The following is a 19,718-nucleotide window of genomic DNA, read 5'->3' on the forward strand; positions in this document are numbered from 1 at the left end:
TAATGCCATGTGTTGTATGGTTTATAGGAAATATTCAGAATGGGCAAATACGTAGCGACTGATAGTGGATTAGTGGTTGCTAGTGGCTGGGGGAGGGCAGGAATAGGGAATGATAGCTAATAGATATGGGGTTTCTTTTTAGGTAGATGAAAATGTCCTGAAATTAGATTATGGTGATGATTGCACAAGTTTAAATATACTGAAAACCACTGAATTGTACACGTTAAAAGGATGAATTTTGTGGTACGTGAATTATATCTGAATGAAAAAAAGAGAGATCTAGGATATGTCACAATCACGTCATACCTTTGTGATAGCTAATTTTATGTGTCCATTTGATGGCTAAGGGATACCCAGAGAGCCAGCAAACATTATTTCTGTCTGTGAGAGGCTGTGGAAGAGAATTAGCATTTGAATCAGTAGACTGGGTAAAGAAAATGTGATCTCACCAATGTAGGTAGGCAACATCTAATTCATTAAGGGTCCAACAAAAAAGAAGGAAGGGCAACTTCTTTCTCTCTCTTCTTCAACTGGGATGTTCATCTTCTCCTACCTTCAGACATTGGAGCTCCTGGTTCTCAGGGCTTTGGACTTCTGTACTTAAAACAGCAGACCTCCTCACTCCTCCACTCCATCCCTCACCCCACCTCCCAGCCACAATTTTATTGTGTATGCACTGAAGAATCTTGAAGGTATCTAAGGATGGAGGTGACAAAACTGCATTTAGAGAGATTCTTTGGGTTGCCATGTCTGAAATCACAGGACTGGGAGGTTGTGGCAGAATCAGTGAGAAACTATTGTCATAGTTCAATGAAGAGGCCCCCTATGTTCGTTGCAGCATTATTTACAATAGCCAAGATATGGGAATAACCTAAGTGCCCATGAATGGATGAATGGATAAAGAAGAGGCGGAATATATTTCAGTGGAGAAGTAATGAAGGCAGGAAAGTGTACTGACAGAGATAGGTGGAAAAGACATTACAGATACAGAACCAACTTGATTTAGACAATAGCTGGATATAGAAATACAGGAGAAGGTAGGCTATAGTGAGAATGATGTTCTGAGGTCCTATTAACTTAAATTGGAGACACAGGCAGAAGAGATTTGAAATAGAGGTGTTTTGTTTTTTATATTTGGAGTATATTGAGTCTGAGGTGCCAGAGGGAAAATCAAGGGGAAGCAGCTGCCAGGATGTTGCAGGGTGAAATTTGAACTTTAAGAGAAGAGGCTGGGCTAGAAATATCCATTTTGTTAGTGACATAAGAGTATTAATTTAATCTACAAAGTTGTCAACAACAAAAAAGAGAGAGAAAACAGGAGTGATTCTTGGGAATATCCACCTTTAGGGATCAGGAGGGGAAAGATACTAAGACGACTTGCCAGAGAAATCCTTGATAGAACTTATATAGTGAAATACCTTGGAGAAGTAGGAAAGTGACAATGATCCAATAGAATCCAAGGATCACTGTTTTGGTAACAAAGATCAATGTCAACCTTGGATCTTGTAGATTTTGTAGGATGATTAAAGGTGAAATCCAGATAGCAGGGAAGTATAGAGTAAATGGGAAAGACAGAATGGAGGAAGTATAGAGTAGCCTAAAATTTACACAAGACTGTAGTTTGAAAAAGAGGGACTTTATTTGATGGGGAAGTCAGAGCTTGGTTTTAGACTGAAGGATAAAAGACAAAGGAAGAGACTAAAGATGCAAGACAGTCGAAATAATGCTTAGTCATGAAAGAGGACTGACTTATGCCAGAAGAGGGACTAAGAAAGGGATAGGAATCCTAGGTCTGGGGCAGGAAGTCCTTACCAAATAAGGAAGAAAAGATGTTTCTTGTATCATCATTTAAACAGTGAAAAACTGAATGACTTAAATAGCATACAGATATATTGATATAAAAATGGCCACATGAATGAAAAGAAAGAGAACAGTGTTAAAACAATATGCCATTTATGTTTAAAATAAAATGAATATATTGTTTATATATATTAAAGAGACTAGACCATTTTTACAAGTAATGTTTATTTTATTTTTAAAAGTTACAATGATATGTGCTCTATATAAAATGAAACAAATTATATTATTGAGTTTATTCAAACTTCAAAACATGATGTATGATTGCTTTCCTTGGTACTCCCAACACTGGGTACATCAAGACTTAATATAAAGCTACAGTGATCAAAACAACGGTGTATTGGTGAAAGCATAGAACAAAAATCAGTGGAATACCTACAGGGCCCAGAAATAAACTCATAGAAATAAAATCAACTGATCTTTGGCAAAGGAACAAAGACAACTCAATGGAGAAAAGATAGTGTTTTCAAAACCAAGTGCCAGAAAAATAGGACATGCAAAAAACTACTAATAATGTAGACACAAACCTTAAACCTTTCACACAAAAAAATTAACTCAAAATGGATCACGGACTTAAATATAAAATGCAAAACTCTACAACTTCTAGAAAATAACATAGGAGAAAACCTAGATGACCTTGCGTTTTGCAATGATTTCTTAGACACAACCTCTAAAACAAAATCCAGGAAAGGAAAATAATTGATAAGGTGGACTTCATTAAAATTAAAACTTCTTCTCTGTAAAAGACACTAGCATGAAAAGACAATCAATCCACAGAGTGGGAGGAAAGGTTTGTAAAACGTGTCTGATAAAGAACTTATATGCAAAATATACAACGAACTCTTAAAACTCAACAGTAAGAAAATAAACAATTCTATTTAAGAATCAGCAAAAAAGTTGAACAGACATCTCAACAAATATATACATATTGCAAATAAGAATATGAAAATGTGCTCATCATCGTATGTCATGAGGTAATCAAAAATTAAAACAACATGATACCACTCCCATCTACTGAAAAGGCCAAACACTACCAAACACTACCAAAACACTAACACTACCAAATGCAGAGGAAAATCTAGCACAGCCACTTGGAAATACGGCCTTGTATTTTCTTTCAAAGTTAAACATAGGCCTACCATACAATTGCTTTCCTTTGTATTTAGCCAAATGAGTTGAACACTTATTTCTATATAAAAATTAACACACAAATGTTTATAGCAGCTTTATTCATAATGTCAAAACTTGGAAGCAACCTAGATGTCCCTCAATAGGTAAATGAATAAACATTCTGTGGTGTATCTATACAATGGAGTATTATTCAGCTACTTAATGTTTCCTATCTATACAATAGGAAAAAAATAAAGAGGACAATAATACCTACCTCATAGCGTTGAAGATTAAAAGAGATAATTCATGTAAAATGAGCTAACAGCTCAATGTAAGCTCTTATTATTTGTATATATAATATTAATACCTACATAAAATTCCAGCCAGTAGACATCTCATCATAACCATGCCCCTATGACTGACTACGTAGCTAATTCTCAGTTGTGGGCTGTTATTATGTTTGAAGTATTTTAGTACATTTATCTCTTTTATATTTAGGTCCATTACTTAAAGTGATACACTAAGAATCCTCATACATACTTAAGAACATTTTATTTAAGCTGGGTTGTAGTTACATACATTATGTTGTTATCTAAATGTCATTCTCTTTAGTATGTCTAAAATATTTCATTAAAAAATTATACTCAGTGAAAAATAAGCATATAGTAACCAAATGCTTGTGTACAAAAGTGCCAAAGAAAGGGTCATAGATTCCATTATTACAGTAAAATAACTCACAAAATAATTTACATGAGAACTGACTAGAAAGCAAAGATAGGGACCTTTAAGGCTCTTCCCAAAATAACCACATCTTCTGGCTCTCCCTTCACCATTGCTCACATTCTTTCCCCTCCAGCTAAGTTACATTCAAGGTTTCTGTCTTGCATTTCCCCTCTGTTCCTTTGCTTGTTACCTCTCCCACGACATTTTCTCTTCTCCATCTCAGCCTGCCAAAATCCTACCAACTTTTCAAGTTTTGATTCAGTCTTTCCAAAACAACTCCTCCATAGTATGGTATCATAATAATGATGATGTTTGCATGGCATCACCAAAGCAGTCATAAAAACTCTCATTGGGTATGATCATAAAGGTTTCCTCATTTCATTCTCAGAACATTTCTGTATTCTTTTTTTTTTTTTTTTTTTAAGATTTTATTGGGGAAGGGGAACAGGACTTTATTGGGGAACTGTGTACTTCCAGGCCTTTTTCCCAAGTCAAGTTGTTGTCCTTTCAGTGTTAGTTGTGGAGGGCGCAGCTCAGCTCCAGGTCCAGTTGCCGTTGTTAGTTGCAGGGGGCGCAGCCCACCATCCCTTGCGGGAGTCGAACCAGCAACCTTGTGGTTGAGAGGACACGCTCCAACCAACTGAGCCATCCAGGAGCTAGCTCAGCGGCAGTTCAGCTCAAGGTGCCGTGTTCAATCTTAGTTGCAGGGGGCGCTGCCCACCATCCCTTGCGGGACTCAAGGAGTTGAACCGGCAACCTCGTGGTTGAGAGCCCACTGGCCCATGTGGGAATCGAACCGGCAGCCTCTGGTGTTAGGAGCATGGAGCTCTAACCGCCTGAGCCACCGGGCCAGCCCCTGTATTCATCTTTTGTTATCAGTCTATATTGAGTATTACAATTTTAATAGTTTTAAAATTATTTAAAACTTTAAGATAGGTCCCTATCTTTCTTAAAATGTGTATACATTTTTTTGGCACTGTGTGTGTGTGTGTGTGTGTGTGTACGGATGTATTTATAGTTGACATTCAAAATTATTCTACATCAGTTTCAGGTGTACAGTGCAGTGGTCAGGCATCTACAAAGTCTATGAAGTGATCACCCCAATAAGTCCAGTACCTATCTGGCACTCTACATAATCTTTACAACATTATTACGTTCTCCATACTGTATTTCACATTCCTGTGACTATTTTGTGACTACCAATTTGTACTTTCCAATCCCTTCACTTTCTCCTCCACCCCTCCAAACCCCTCCCTTCTATAATAGTAGCCATCAGTTTTTTTCTCTGTATCTCTAAGTATATTTTTGTTTTGTTTGCTCCTTTATTCTGTTCCTTAGATTCCACATGCAAGACCATACGGTATTTGTCTTTAACAGTCTGATTTATTTCACTTAGCATCATATTCTCTAGGTTCATCCACGTTGTTGCGAATGGTAAAGATTTCATTCTTTTTCATGGCCAAGTAATAGTCCATTGGATAAATGTACCACAGTTTCTTTGTCCAATTGTCTACCAATGGACATTTCAGTTGTTTCCATAGCTTGACTATTGTGAATAGTGCTGCAGTGAACATTGGAGAGCACATATTTTTTTGAATTAGTGTTTTGGATTTCTTTGGCTAGATAACCAGGAGTAGAATTGCTGTGTCATAAGGTAGCTTCATTTCCAGGTTTTCTTGTGTACGTGTTGTTGTTTTTTATGTTTTTACTTTTAATTTTTTTAAACATTTTTTTAAATTAGTTTAGGTGCACAAAACAATGTAATAGTTAGACATTTATCATTTATATCCCTTACACAGTGATAACCCCGACCCCACCTACTACACTTCTGACATCGCACACAGCCATTACATTTCCACTGTCTCTATTCCTAATGCTGTACTCCACTTCTTGTAACTATATATATATATAAAACTTATATATATATATAAAATTCTGGTTGACATTCATTATTGTTCAGCTTCAACTTCAGGTGTACAGTGCAGTGATCAGGCATCTACATCACCCCTGAGGTGGTCTCCCTAATGAGACAAGTGTCCATCGGATACCCTACAAAATCTTTACAACATTATTGATTACATTCCCCAAATTGACTTTCGTAACCCCGTGGCATCTTCTGGTGCTTTCTAGTCCCCCTCATCTTCCCCCTTATCCACACCCCCCACTCCCATCTAGCAACCCTCAGTTTTTCCTCTGTCTCTCTGACACTGTTTCTGATTAGTTCATTCATTCTTTTCTTTAGATTCCACATATAAGTGAGGTCATATGGTATTTGTCTTTCTCTGTCTGACTTATTTCACTTAGCATTATGTTCTCTAGGTCCATCCATATTGTTGCAAATGGTAAGATTTCATTTTTCTTTATGGCTGCGTAATACTCCATTGTATAAATGTACCACAGTTTCTTAATCCAGTCATCTACCGATGGGTATTTCGGTTATTTCCATGTCTTGGCCATTGTGTATAGAGCTGCAATAAACATAGGCGTGCATATATGTTTTTGAATTAGTTTTTTATTTTTCTGGATTAAGAGTGGAATTGCTGGGTCATAAGGTAATTCCATTTTCAGATTTTTGAGATACCTCCATACTGTTTTCCATAGTGGCTGCACCAATCACCAACAGTGCACAAGGGTTCCCTTTTCTCTGTGTCCTCGCCAGCACTTGTTATTTATTGATGACAGCCATTCTGACAGGAGTGAGGTGGTATCTCACTATGGTTTTAATTTGCATTTCTCTAATGACTAGTGACATTGAGCATCTTTTCATATGTCTATTGGCCATTTGTATGTCCTCTTTAGAGAAATACCTCTTCATGTCCTCTGCCCGTTTTTTAATCGGATCTTTTATTTTGTGGGGGGGGGGTTGAGTTGCATGAGTTCTTTATAAATATTGGATATTAACCTCTTATCAGATGTATCATTGGCAAATATCTTCTCCCATTCAGCAGGATATCTTTTTGTTTTGTTGATGGCTTCCTTTGCTGTGACAAAACTTTCTAGCTTGATGTAGATGTAGTGTAGTCCCATTTATTTATTTTTTCTTTTGTTTCTTGTCTAAGGGAATATATCAGTAAAAATATTACTACGGGTAATGTCTTCAAGCTTACTTACTTCCTATATTTTCTTCTAGGAGTTTTATGGCTTCTGGTCTTACAATTTAAGTCTTGAATCTATTTTGAGTTTATTCTTGTATATGGCATAAGAAGGTGGTCCTGTTTCATTTTTTTTTGCACATATCTGTCCAATTTTCTCAGCACTATTTATTAAACAGATTGTCTTTACTCCAGTGTAAATTCTTGCTCTCTTTGTCATAGATTAAAAGACCACAAAGGCATGGATTTATTTCTGGGCTCTTTATCCTGTTCCATTGATCTATGTGTCTGTTTTTATGCCAATGCGATGCTGTTATGATTACTATAGCCTCAGAAGCTATCGTCAAATACTCCTCCCTGTCAAGCATTTCTCACAGACGGTGGTATCAGCACAGGGCAGGATCTCACTTCACCCACATCACACACTAGCCTGAAAACTACTTTCTGGCTAGTAATACAGAATGCAGGGCTAAAAAGGGCCTTTGGACCTTTTTGCTTTTCATTTGCAAGAGAGAATGAGTTTCTTTCTCAGAGTGTGCTGCAGCCAGACGTGGTACCTCTCCTGAAGAGGCACTCTGCTGTTCCAGTCATACACGCTGTCATGGAGTTCAATGTGGAGTTCCAGAAGTGGGCGTCTTCTGGAGGGAAGAAGAAAGGCAAAAATGAATGCCATGCAAATATCAAAGAGGAGACAGATTATCATTAGGGTGAAATGAGCCAACTGACATGAAAGTGCTTTGAAATTGTTCCTTTCTAAATACTCTACAAGCTGCTTAGTGAGTCCAATCAGCTGGCAGCACTCTGGCCCACTGACAGCCAGTTTCTTTCCCCAAGGGGAAATTGAGTCTTACTCTGGAGACACACCAGCCAAATGACAACCCACTTGGATCATCTATGCAAATGCAGGATGCATGTAAAAGGCCAATAATACTGCTGGTCCATGAAGTATCCACCTTGGAAGGTGGAGTTGCTCCTGCTCTAGCTCTCCCCTTACTGCTGAGACACAAATGAGGGGGCTGGGGGCCACAGGCCATGAGATTTATCCCTAGGGTCCCCAGAGCTACAACAGAATGCATTTCACAGGTGGAACTATAATTGGGGGACCAGTGGAAAAAAGACTGCTAATCTTACATTTGAGGAAAAGTGTGGCATCATTCAGGTTAAATGAAAACTAGGTCACCAATGTTTCCCTTAGAAAAGCATTTTTGCTAATAAACATCAAAATGTCTACATACCAAGAACTTGCAGACCTGAACAGTCAGGTACCATTGTTTACCTATCAAATTGTCAAGAGTTGGGGAAATAAAAGAGTATGCAGTGCCACTGATAACTTGGGGACACGGGCACTCATAACAAAGCTGGTATAACTGTGCTAGAGGACAATCTGAGAAGATGCATCAAGGGCTTTAAAAATACATGTCATTTGACACAGTAATTCACTTCTGAGAATTTTCCCAAGAAAACAATTACAGATAACCACAAATACTGAGCTACAAAGATGTTGAATACTTTCTTTTTGTGAAAGCAAAACACAGTCCAATGCCTTGAAGACAGGTCAAGTAAATTATGCTATAGCCATGTTTTGGTTACTCTGTAGACATTAAAGCAATGCTGTAGAAATGTGACTACTGACGTGTAAAAATGTATGTGATGTATGGTTATACAAACTAAAAGCAGGTTATAAAGTAATAGCAGGTGACGATTCCATTTTGGCTTAAACAATATTAATATATGATTGTTTGGGTATCCAACAAAGATCTGGAAGGCAATACGAGATTTGGTTAACAGAGGTTGGTTCTAATAAGTAGGATTAGAACTGCTTCTTATATTCTGCTTTTAGCATCAATATTTCATGGGTTTATATATATATATATATATATATATATATATATATATATATATATATATATATATCAGGGGCATGAATTGCTTTTATAATAAAAACAATTAACATTTTCTTAATTTTTGAAGAAAAATATCCAAACGACAAGCTGACTAATAAATGACCTCCTAAAGCACAAAGCATTCATATACTGTGTGGGGTCTCATTACAGTCCTAAGGCAAACCCTCCCTGCCAAGAAGGGCATCAAACATAGCAGTGGTAATCTCCGTATCAGTAGCAGGAAAATAAACAAGTGGTCCAGGGATGGGCCACAGCCTGGGTGGCTCACCTTTCTTGCCCCAGTTTCTGGGCGAGGCACTGCAGGTACAGAGATGGTGAGCAGGACTGCTCCAGCAGAGACACGTCTGCTTTGCACAGGCTCCAGAGGAAGTCAGCTTCTCGGTGAACTGTGCAGGGCTCAGGTTGCCTGGCCCTGGATTCCACATTGTTCACTGCTGGCCCATCCACCTCCAGAACGTTGCTGTCCTCCAGAAGGCTGTCTGACATGATGTAGTTCTGAATAAAAAAGAGCTTTGGCTTTCCTAAGAGGGAAGGGCATGCATCTCCCATGAACATCCGCCTGACCTGATCCAAGGGGAACCCTGAGTGAGTCTGATCCACGCCAAACACGCTCTGGGATCCCCCTCGGCTCACCAGGACACACACAAAGCTGTCATAGTCTTGATGTTGAGGCGTATGGGCAACTCGGTGAAGAATCTGAATTATACTGTCCATACTCAGATACAAGAAACACTGGACTTCATAGCCCAAGGAAGTGAAGGTGTCCCGAAGAACTTCTGGGGGTGGAAAAAAAAAGGCTGTTTCTTAAAATAACAGACAAGTACATAGGAATATATATATTTGCAGAGCTCAGATCCAAACAGCTGCAGAAAGGGTGGCATGGGTCATGAGTTCTCTCACCTCCACCTGCTGTGGGCTGATATGGGGGCCCCTAAGATATAAGTTGTGACTATTTCCAGACCCTCCAGTTCCTCTCGTGACCTGCTTCCCAGTGTAATTTTCAACTAAGCAGTGGGAACCCTTGGCCAAAATTCCCTACAGTGCCCCCAAAGATTCTTCTCCTAGTTTCCAGGAATCCTGGATTGACTTTGCCTCCAGAAGCAGTGGAAGGCAGTGGAAAAAGAAGACTTTGAGTCTGCTGGCCCTGCCACACCTAAGAGCTGTATGAACTTTAGGAAGTGGGTCTTCTTAGCTTTAAATAGAAGTAATGATACCCATTCTGTGAGAACACTGTGAGGACTAAATGGGATAATACAAATAAAGCTCCTGGTACTCAATAAAAATCAGTTCTTATTCCCTTTTTAAAAAGTTTTTTTTTGGAAACATCTTCTAGAAGTTTCTATGGCCATGGAACCATAGAAACTCTACCCAGTCCACTTCTTTCCTATTTTCTCAGTTTGCTTTCATTGGGAAAATAAACACAACCTCCAGAATTGTTTTATGTTTCTCAGAGCAAGAAATACATCTTTCTCCTCCTTATTCAAAACTTCTACATTCTTTTGAGCCACCCATTAAGTTTCTGTTTCTTGTCTGAGGGATGCCTCCAGTGTTTAGTTCCTTTGAGGGGAAGAGAAAGTGTTCTGACTTAAGCCCAGAGGCTAAACAAGCATCTTCTAATTCAGGTTATCACCCAAAGTATTAGCCCATTAACTACTCTGGGTTTGTTTCCATGTCTCATGACTATGCGCTCTCTTCTTCCTCTGGGTATATACGGTCTTCCAGAAGTCTACCACTGCATTCACCCCAAACCAAATGACATGCAATAATTAGAACAGATGTCACTTCCATCAAGGAACAGAGGGGCCCTGTTTAGGCATCACAGAAAAGCATCACAGGGAGATACATAACTGAAGGGACCACATAACGTTACTATAAATTCTCAATGCTCTACACTAAATGGGAACAATTTAAAATCTGGATTGTCACAAATAATTCAAAGACTCACAGCTTCAACCAACCGTTTCCACCTTCTTGCCCTGCAAACTTTACCGACCACTAATTATAAAAGTGAAAAAGAAATTTCTCTTCTAGCTTCTCAGCAGGAAATAAAGATAAAAGGGAGGAAAAGAAACACAGCTGTGGGTAAACAAACAGCTGGAATAACAGCCACTGGATACATAAGAGTTGGCCTGAGTGCTCAGCATTTAATTTCCTCAGCCTGTGAACAGCATCCGGACACATTCACATAGGGTCAAGTAGAACTTCACACTCAGAAGAGCTGGGTTTGACTGGCCCCACATGCTACTAGATATGGCACTTTTAAATATGTCCACGAGTTCTTTGACACGCCTCCCTTAAAAAGAGAGAGAGTAATGCCCTCCCCTTGAATGAGGACCATACCTGGTAACTCCTTTTTAATGAATGGAATGTGGCAGAAGGGATACTATGTGACTTCCAAAGCTAGATCCCAAAAAGGTTACAGTTTCCTGCTGGCTCTTTCTTTTGAACTGCTCCCTCTGGGGGAAGCCAGCTGCTATGTCCTGAGGATACGCAGGCAGTCGCATGGAGAGGCCCACATGAGAAACGGAGGCCTCCCACCAACTTTCCAGCCAGGAGTGAACCTGAGAAGATCCTCTAATCCCACTCGAGCCTTCCGATGACCCCAGCTGACATCTGACCACTACCTCCTGACAGACTCTGGACCACAACAGCCCAGCTCAGCCACTCACAAATTCCTGACCCACAGAAATTTTGAGAGATATAAATATATTAGCATTGTTGTTTAGAGCCACTAAATTTTGGAGTGACTTGTACTCCATTATTAGATAAATAATTCACCAAGTAAGGCCTTTGACTTCTCCTGTCAGGAAAAGGGAACACAATAACCATGACTTACGACTGTAGCCGGGCTACTTACCTATTTTGCCATGTATAATGCGAACATTTTTGCCCAAATTTGTAAGGGGAAAATAAGGATGCGTACTATACATGGGTAGTAGTAATCCCATGTCTATGTAAATGTTTTTGATTATTTCATTTGTGCTTATGAGTTAAAAGTGTAACTAGAAATCAATAACAATATCTGTATGCAAAATAATACCCTGTAATACAATAATCGGTTTTGTTGAACTTACAACGAATTTGCAATGACAAAGAGTTCTTGGCCTTCTATGGTGCATAAATATCATCCTAAATTTGTTACAGGTACATAAAATGTCTTGTACCTCGTGTCGGCTCTTGTGTTTTGTAATTATTTGTTATATAAAACTTCTTATACCATAATATGTTAAAAAATAAATGCTAAAATTTCTTTATAATACAAAAAAGCAAGTACCTAAATGTAAACAAATAAAAATTTGAAAAAATTAAAATGAAAATTTTGTTTTCCCCTGAAAGTTTGGGCCCAAAACGTGGGTGCACATTATACATGGGAGTGCATTATACACGGCAAAATATGGTACTTTTCTCCTCTGCCTACCCACAGGTAAGAGTGAAAAAAAATGAATTATGTACCACATAATGAAGAGATATAAAGAAGTTACCAATCTCCTTAAAACCCTATGATAAATAAGTATTATCCAGGAAACAAAGACCATAATACACAGGTGGCTGATATCCTATTAAATAGAGTAACTTGCTTGTCCTCATAGGATCTCAATGTAGCAGAAAAGGCCTAGCAGCGCTGCCCCTGCATCACCTGTGAGCATGTGGGCAAGGCTTCAGTACCCAGGACTGTGCTCAGATTGAAATCCAGACTGTATGGTCAGAGAATCTGGACTAGGACACTGTTCCATCACTATTGTTTCATTCCAAACACTTCCTTTCAGGACTCACACGTCTCCAATCATGGAGTATTCTCTCCTCTCGGGGGCAGAAGCAAACAGAAACACCAGCCTCAAAGCTGTGTTTACTTACCTCAGAATGGTTCACTTCCCCCAAAACTCTCTCTGCACTGATAGATTTCCTCCCTTATCAAAATCTTTGAAAGAAAGCCATAGTCTCTTTTTCCGTGTGGATATGCAGGGACAAATGCTGTCCTGTGCCTCCCATCTCTTTCCTTTATCTGGGCTCCCTACAAGTTCCTACTGGCGCAGCAGCTGTCACGGCAGCTGTCACGGCAGTGAGCAGGCAGCTGCGTGGTACAGGGCAAAAGAGGAACCAGGCTTGGAATCACAAGATCAGAGTTTAAGTCTTGCCTCCTCACCCTACTTGCAGGGTCTGAACTCTGCCTGTTCCTGAGAGAGGACTAACTTACACAAGCAGAGGGGCTAACAAGGCCATGGTGAGAATCTGAGGTCTGAGGCAGGAAGTCCTTACCTAACAGGAGAACAAAGGCTAAAACTGGAAGTGAAACCGAAAACCATACAGGCCCCCATTGCCAAAAATACACATCAAATCTGGACGGGCCTCAGACCAGAGGATGGAGCACTTTAAATATCCTGCTGGCAACAAAGTCACTCAAGAGACACAGCCTGAAGTCATTGCAGCTGACATTTCTCATTAATATCACATCTTTCCTCTATCAGATGGTGAGGTAGCATGGCAACTGATGTTACCTGGTGACTGCCACTTTCTTTCTTGGGCCACAAGAACACACACATAGTCCAGTCTAATTTATAGGATCAAAGGGGTGATAACAGTGTGACTTTGAACAAGTTACAGCCTTAGTTTATTCACCTATAAAATGGGATTACTACTAATGCCTACACGATGGTCTTCAAAAGGTGGCTGTGAGGACCCAATGAGGATTCTGTCAAGATACTTTGCACCAACCCAGTTGTTTGCACCAACATGGATGGACCTAGAGGGTATTATGCTAAGTGAAATACGTAGGACTCAGAAAGACAAATACCGTATGATCTCACTTATATGTGGAATCTGAAGAACAGAATAAATGAGCAAACAAAACAGAAATAGACTCAGAGAGACAGAGAACAAACTGATGATTGCTAGATGGGAAGGGTGTTCGTAGAATGGGTGAGAAAGGTGAAGGGATTAGAAAGTACAAATTGGTAGTCACAATGTAGTCACAAGGATGTGAAATACAGTGTGGGGAATACCGTGCTTCCCCAAAAATAAGACGTAGCCAGACCATCAGCTCTAATGCGTCTTTTGGAGCAAAAATTAATGTAAGACCCTATATTATATTAAATTATATTTATCATATCATATCATATTATATCCGGTCTTATATTAAGAACGGGTCTTATACTAATTTTTGCTCCGAAAGACACATTAGAGCTGATGGTCCAGCTAGGTCTTCTTTTCAGGGAAACACCATATAATCAGTAATGTTATAAAGATTATGTATGGTGTCAGATAGGTGCTAGACTTATTGGGGGGATCACTTCATAGATTATATAAGTGCCTAACCACTGCGCTGTATGCCTAAAACTAATATAAAATAATATTGAATGTCAACTATAATTAAATATACATACATAGTACATCGTACAGTCACAGGATGTCAAGCACAGCACAGGGAATAGAGTCAATGGTATTGTAACAGCTACATACAATGTCAGAGGGGTAGTAGACTTAAGGGAGTTACCACTTTGTGAGGTGTGTAAATGTCTAATTATTATGTTGTTTTGAAACTAATAATAAATTTAAATTTAAAAATAAAAAAATTTTTATTTTTAAATTTAAAAAAGATACTTTGCAAATTGTGAGTGCTTATAAATATAATAATTTTAAAGAAAATAAAGGCAGCCATTTCAAATCACAAATCAGAGAGCCTGTAGTGCATCTCTGTCATGGAATCTACCTCCTTAGAACCCAAAGAGAGGTCTCTATATCCTAAACTAAAATGGGCCCATGTAGCACAGTAACTGCCTGTTCTTTCCCACAAATTGGGGAAGAAAAACTTGGGTGCTGAGTATAGAAAGTAAAATTTCAACGAACTGCAGAAGTCCCACTTCTCATTCTACCCACCCTGGAAACTCCACTCCTGACCCAGCCCTATCTTTGTAAAGTTCTGTTCTTTACAAACCAACTACCTGAAATGACAGGCTTTGTTTTTTTTTTCTGGCCATGCAGGTTAGGACGGGGATGTTAGCAAAGCATCTCCCCAAACTACGACTGGCTTTCATGACTTCTGTTGCTCTGTTAGAAGAGAAGGTTTACTTATTCAAGATTTTCAAGGGACATGTGCAGCATCTGCTGGAGAAATCAGTCTTAGCCTGGTTTAAAAGTACAGAAAAATCTCCAAGCTTTTTTTCTTAAAGTCTGCAACATCATTCAGGAGCCTACCAATCAGCCAGACCTTTAGATCAAGGCCCAGAGTCCATCTGTCTGTGACCAGAGACATTCAAGTCTCTAGTCCTAACCAGATCAAAGGTCGGCTCTACATCAGGGCACCACGAATCAGGGCCTGGCACAGGCCTAGCTTTGCAAAGTCAGACACAGATACCGTAACACCAGGACTTCCTTTTTTAATTCTATCAAACTGAGCTAATCAGCCCCAAATCCCTAAGCCTCTACGTATGTTCCAAGAAGAGATTACTGACCTCTATAAGGATGCTTCTCAAGAACAAGCCACCAAAAAACTCGCCATATCTTTGTTCACAATGTGGCTCTGAGAATAGATTCCACCTCATTGCCTCCATATTTGCTTCACACAGGGCCAAGCATGGTGCTCTGCACATAGTAGGTACTCAACAAACATTTATGGGATAAAGGAAGAATAAACCTATAAATGTCTGGAGAACTTGCACACTCTTTGGATAAAAGTTTGATTTTTTCTTTTTTCTTTTTGAGGACAGAAGATAGGTATAAAAGAGTCTGCTAAATTCTGCAGATACAAAGGAATAGTTTTAGAAACATACTGGGACGAGAAGAGCTTCTTCTTCATTCATTCACCCACCAAATATTTTTACTGGGCTCCTATATGCCAGCCACTGTTCCAGGTAATACAGACACATAGTAAAAGAGATGGACAAGCTCCACACCCTCATGGAACTAACATTACACAGCAAAGTAGCTAAGAGCAGAGGCTTTGGAGTCTTAGCTTTCAAATCCCAGCTCTATTCAGTTACTACAAAAGTTAGGAAGTGAGTCCACTGTGCTCTACTTGCTCACCTTGAGAATGGGGCTAATAGTACCTATCTTACAGTATTATTTATGAAAATTAAGTGAGAATCCATGTAAAGGAATTAGCAAAGTACCTGACACACAGATTTTTAATAAATTTTACACTCTGATTACCAGCCCCCCCAAGTTAGTCTTATTATATTACTGTCAGTTTCTTTTCAGAGCCCATTTCAGTTGGCAATAAGGTTTGTTACCAGACTCCTACACTCCTCCTAAATGTTCAGTGTCAACCAAATGACAAAGTTAACTAGGCAAGACACAATGGAAACCCCACATCATCGCTCTAGATGAATCACCCATGCTGTTCAGATGGAAACGATGAAGAGTGCTGCACTTAATTAAAGCTTCTGTCAACAAAAGCAGGAGTCCAGGCCTGGAGTTCTCAGTGAAAAATCACTAGGAGGGGAGTTGGGAAAATGAAGAGATGGAGGCCTAGAGAAAGTGTGTGAGAAAAGACTGTGCCTTCCTCTTCAGATTAATTAACCCTCTCCTGCTGCTCTGAGTCTCAGCTGGGCATATAATGGATTCAGGGCCACTCAGCTGATAAAAGCCACAACACTGTGGGAGTAATGTGTGCTGTCTTGTTTCTTACCTGTCAATTGGCCACTTGAGCCCAGGGGGGTGTATAAGTGGCCTCAAGCCCAGATATTCCTTTTGTTTCCAGAGGCCGGGAGGGCTTGAGTCAAGGAAGCAGACATACAAACGCAGCGAAGGCCAACACCTGCTCTCACCTCAAGCCAAAGACACAGGTGCCCCTGGCTCCAACTCCAATTGTACCCTCCTTTCTATCTTTCTCTCCCATCGCGTCTTGCCATTTCCTGTCCTCCCTTGCCCCAGCCTTGTACTGAGCATCTCTTTCTCTGCCAAGCCCTTTCATACTGATGACTGGTAGGTCTGTCCAGATTTCCACTTGGGTATTTCCTCAGAAGTGACTGCCTCTTGGGTCATCCCCTCCATTCCACTTAACTCCAGCCTGTGGGGACCTGCCCGACTCAGCAGAGCCCAGCACAGGCCTCAGGCCCCCAGTTCTCTTGTGCCTCTCTTATCTGAGATCAGACTCTATGTACCAAGCACAAAGCTATACAAGTTCTAGCTTAGTGGTTTGCAACTAAAATTAAACAAACAAAATGGAAAAATAATGTTAGCTAGCATTTAGTACATGCTTATAGTGTGCCACACACTGCTCTGAGCCCTTTACAAGTATGAACTCACTCATTCCTCCCAATCTCCCTATGAAGTAGGTCCTATTAATAACCCATTTTACAGAAGAGAAAACTTAGACACAGACAGACTAGGAAAACTGCCCAATGTCATAAGCTAGGTCATGGCAGAGCCACGATTCACACCCATGCAGTCGTATTCCAGGGCTCAACTCTGACCATGCTCCTGAGATACAGAAAAATACAAATACACATTCAGTCCCTGCCCATGAGAGGCCCATAACCCAGCAAGGGAAGCAAGCAGACACTGGATTTTAGGCACAAATTCACAACAGATCATGGCTTTGTAATTCCCTCCATACAACAGATACACATCCTATATCACGTACACTTGGTAATTGCTGATGAATGAAACAGAACTGATTACAACTTAAAGAACAATGTAATTACACAATCTCTTTTTAAAGCAGGAAGTTACTCATTGGTAAAATATTTTCCTCATATGAGGAACTATGGCTAAAAAAGGAAGGATATGTATCTATAGCTGAGGAGACAGCATTTCTCAACATCTAACCCCAAATAGGATATAGGAAAGCGACATCTTATCTGAAATCCTGAGACATCCAGCCTAATATTTGCTGATTTGACTTGTTAGATTCTCTTCCCATAAATCTCACCATGGTAACATTTTAAGTGAGCCTAAAATATCGCTCTGACTCATTCTAAGAGAATTTTGGGCAGCTGGAAACTGATCAATCCTCTCGAAGAGATAAATAATTAAACATAATATTATTTCACTTATCTAGATTCTTCTCATTCTCTTTTGATGCACCAGTGATTGATTCCATTTGAGTCAGGCATCCATCAACAACTGGGCAAAAGAATCACTTCAGATTCAAACAATGGTGACACACAAGTAGCACAGACTCGGGCCAACAACTTTGGGTGGCAGAACTACAGGGTGGCAGAACTAAGTGGCACACTGCCTTTAGTGAACACATGTTTATCATATTTTTAACGTTCCCCAGAAAAGTTTTCACAGTCCGTGTGGAAGAAATAACGAGGCATCTAATAATATTGAAACCAGGAAGGCTTCCATTTTAAATGCCCCCTCTGGATCCCAGGACTCCTCCTGGCCACAGCATCCAGCGTGGAAAGGCAAGACTCAAAGCTCACCAACTTGCACAAATCATGCCTGTGTGCCAGACACGATGCTACGTGTTCCCCAAATCCCCTTTCAGTTTCCTCCTGACACAAAGACTAAATTATTTGTCCACTGCGGTTAGGTGGGGCCACATGTATGACCAACAGAATGTGGGTGGAAATAATGCATGCCAGAGTCCTAAAACCTTTCGAAATGCTCCACTTCTTTCATCCACCAGCCAGGTACAAAGGGTCCTGGGAAAAACTCTAAGATCTCAGATGATGAGTCACTAAATGACCACATGGAACTAAGTTCTCCCAGCCCAATCTACAGGAGACTGTGACCTGAGTAAGAAATTCTGCTTCATTGTTTGAAACCACAGACTTTGGGAGTGGTTTGTTATAGCAGCTAGCATTGATCATTCTGAATACAGCTTGCCTATGCCGTGGTCTCATGTGGGTGCATAGATTAACCTGTAGCATCTACACCTACCTGCGTCATTGCCAATGCAATCAATTATCAGGCAGATTCCTAAGGGCTTGCTCTGCATCCTGTATCTCTCTTCTGGCATGTGCTGGAAAGGAAAGTAGGATTGTTAAAGACTCTGGATACTGATGTTTCCTCAGGATCCCACCTATATACCTAATCTTTTCTTTTGGATTTCCTTAAACATCCCTTTGGCAGGTGAGTCACTCACCAGTCATCACAGCTGATATTTCCCTAATATCAAATTTTTCCCTGTTCGGGTAATGTGCTTAAGACAAACGATTTCAGTTTTTATTCAATTTTAATGAAAACTGCAGTCTCTTTACATGTGTCTTAGCTTTGCAGGATAAAGATAATTTGAAACAGAGAGAAAAGATGGATCATGTTTCTTCGGTAACCTGAGGTTATACAAGTGATATCTGTCCAAACTAGTACAAAAAGAGACCTTCTATTGCCTCTCCTTACGAACAAAAGGTATCAGCCTAAGAAAAACCCAGAACAAGTCAAGGTTCAATGTCACTGCTTACTTATTTGTTCAGTAATCACTCAGCTGAAAAGAGAAGTGCTACTTTGGAATTTTCCTGCATTCTGAAATTCACTAATGTAATCTACTCATCTTACTCTTTGCTATCCAAGGTTCCCCTTTAGAAGAGTTCTCATGAGAGTAGCACTCTCAAAATCCTATTGCTGTTACAAAAAATTCTTAATGGACAGATATTTTTAAACAAGTCAGTGTTCTCCGCAGATATTGTGCATACAATACAAAACCAAATCAGATAATTTATTCTGTACCCGAGGCAAAAATGTTCCTGATTCTTGAATAGATGTCTTCACTGGTTCTCCTGGGGGATGAGAGAGAAATCATTTACAAAGCTGAAAGAGAACTAAGCCCACTCCTATGCTGGCTGAATTTCTTTACTTTACAACTGTTCTCTTCCCTATTTCCTTCCCCCTACTATCTCTTACTATACTCAGCCCCAAGGTTCCAACCTCACAGTGAAAAACCTAATTGATAAGGAAACCCAAGTCTCTGTGCGAAACAGAAGTTATGTAGAAAAATTGCTTAAATAGCAAGTGAGGGAAGGCTCTCCCTTCCCCTTCTCCAGGTGAGGACCAGGTGACTGTGAGTTTTTAACCTGATAGGGAGAATCTAATAACCTCATCACCCAACAATATCAATAGCTTTCTTACATGTGCTAAAACTGGACAA

General features: G+C 39.8%; 1 protein-coding gene across 7 annotated transcripts in view; it reads right to left on the reverse strand.

Annotated features, from left to right (window-relative positions):
* Nucleotides 1-6,961: 6,961 nt before the first annotated feature.
* The window catches only part of CFLAR (CASP8 and FADD like apoptosis regulator), a 35,103-nt gene continuing 22,346 nt past the window's right edge, over nt 6,962-19,718 (reverse strand). For 5 of the 7 annotated variants that reach the window (XM_033111915.1, XM_033111917.1, XM_033111918.1 and 2 more), the window contains 4 exons: nt 19,301-19,350; nt 18,515-18,596; nt 8,955-9,462; nt 6,962-7,420 (listed from right to left, as the gene is read on the reverse strand). In XM_033111915.1, coding sequence (XP_032967806.1) covers nt 7,282-7,420; nt 8,955-9,462; nt 18,515-18,596; nt 19,301-19,350 — 779 coding nt within the window. In that variant the 3' untranslated portion in view covers nt 6,962-7,281. Of the gene's footprint in view, nt 7,421-8,950; nt 9,463-18,514; nt 18,597-19,300; nt 19,351-19,718 lie in introns of those variants that run through there. The other 2 variants (XM_033111920.1, XM_033111919.1) reach the window with 2 other exon arrangements.

This window comes from Rhinolophus ferrumequinum, chromosome 8, assembly GCF_004115265.2.
Source record: "Rhinolophus ferrumequinum isolate MPI-CBG mRhiFer1 chromosome 8, mRhiFer1_v1.p, whole genome shotgun sequence".
Lineage (NCBI taxonomy): Eukaryota > Metazoa > Chordata > Mammalia > Chiroptera > Rhinolophidae > Rhinolophus > Rhinolophus ferrumequinum.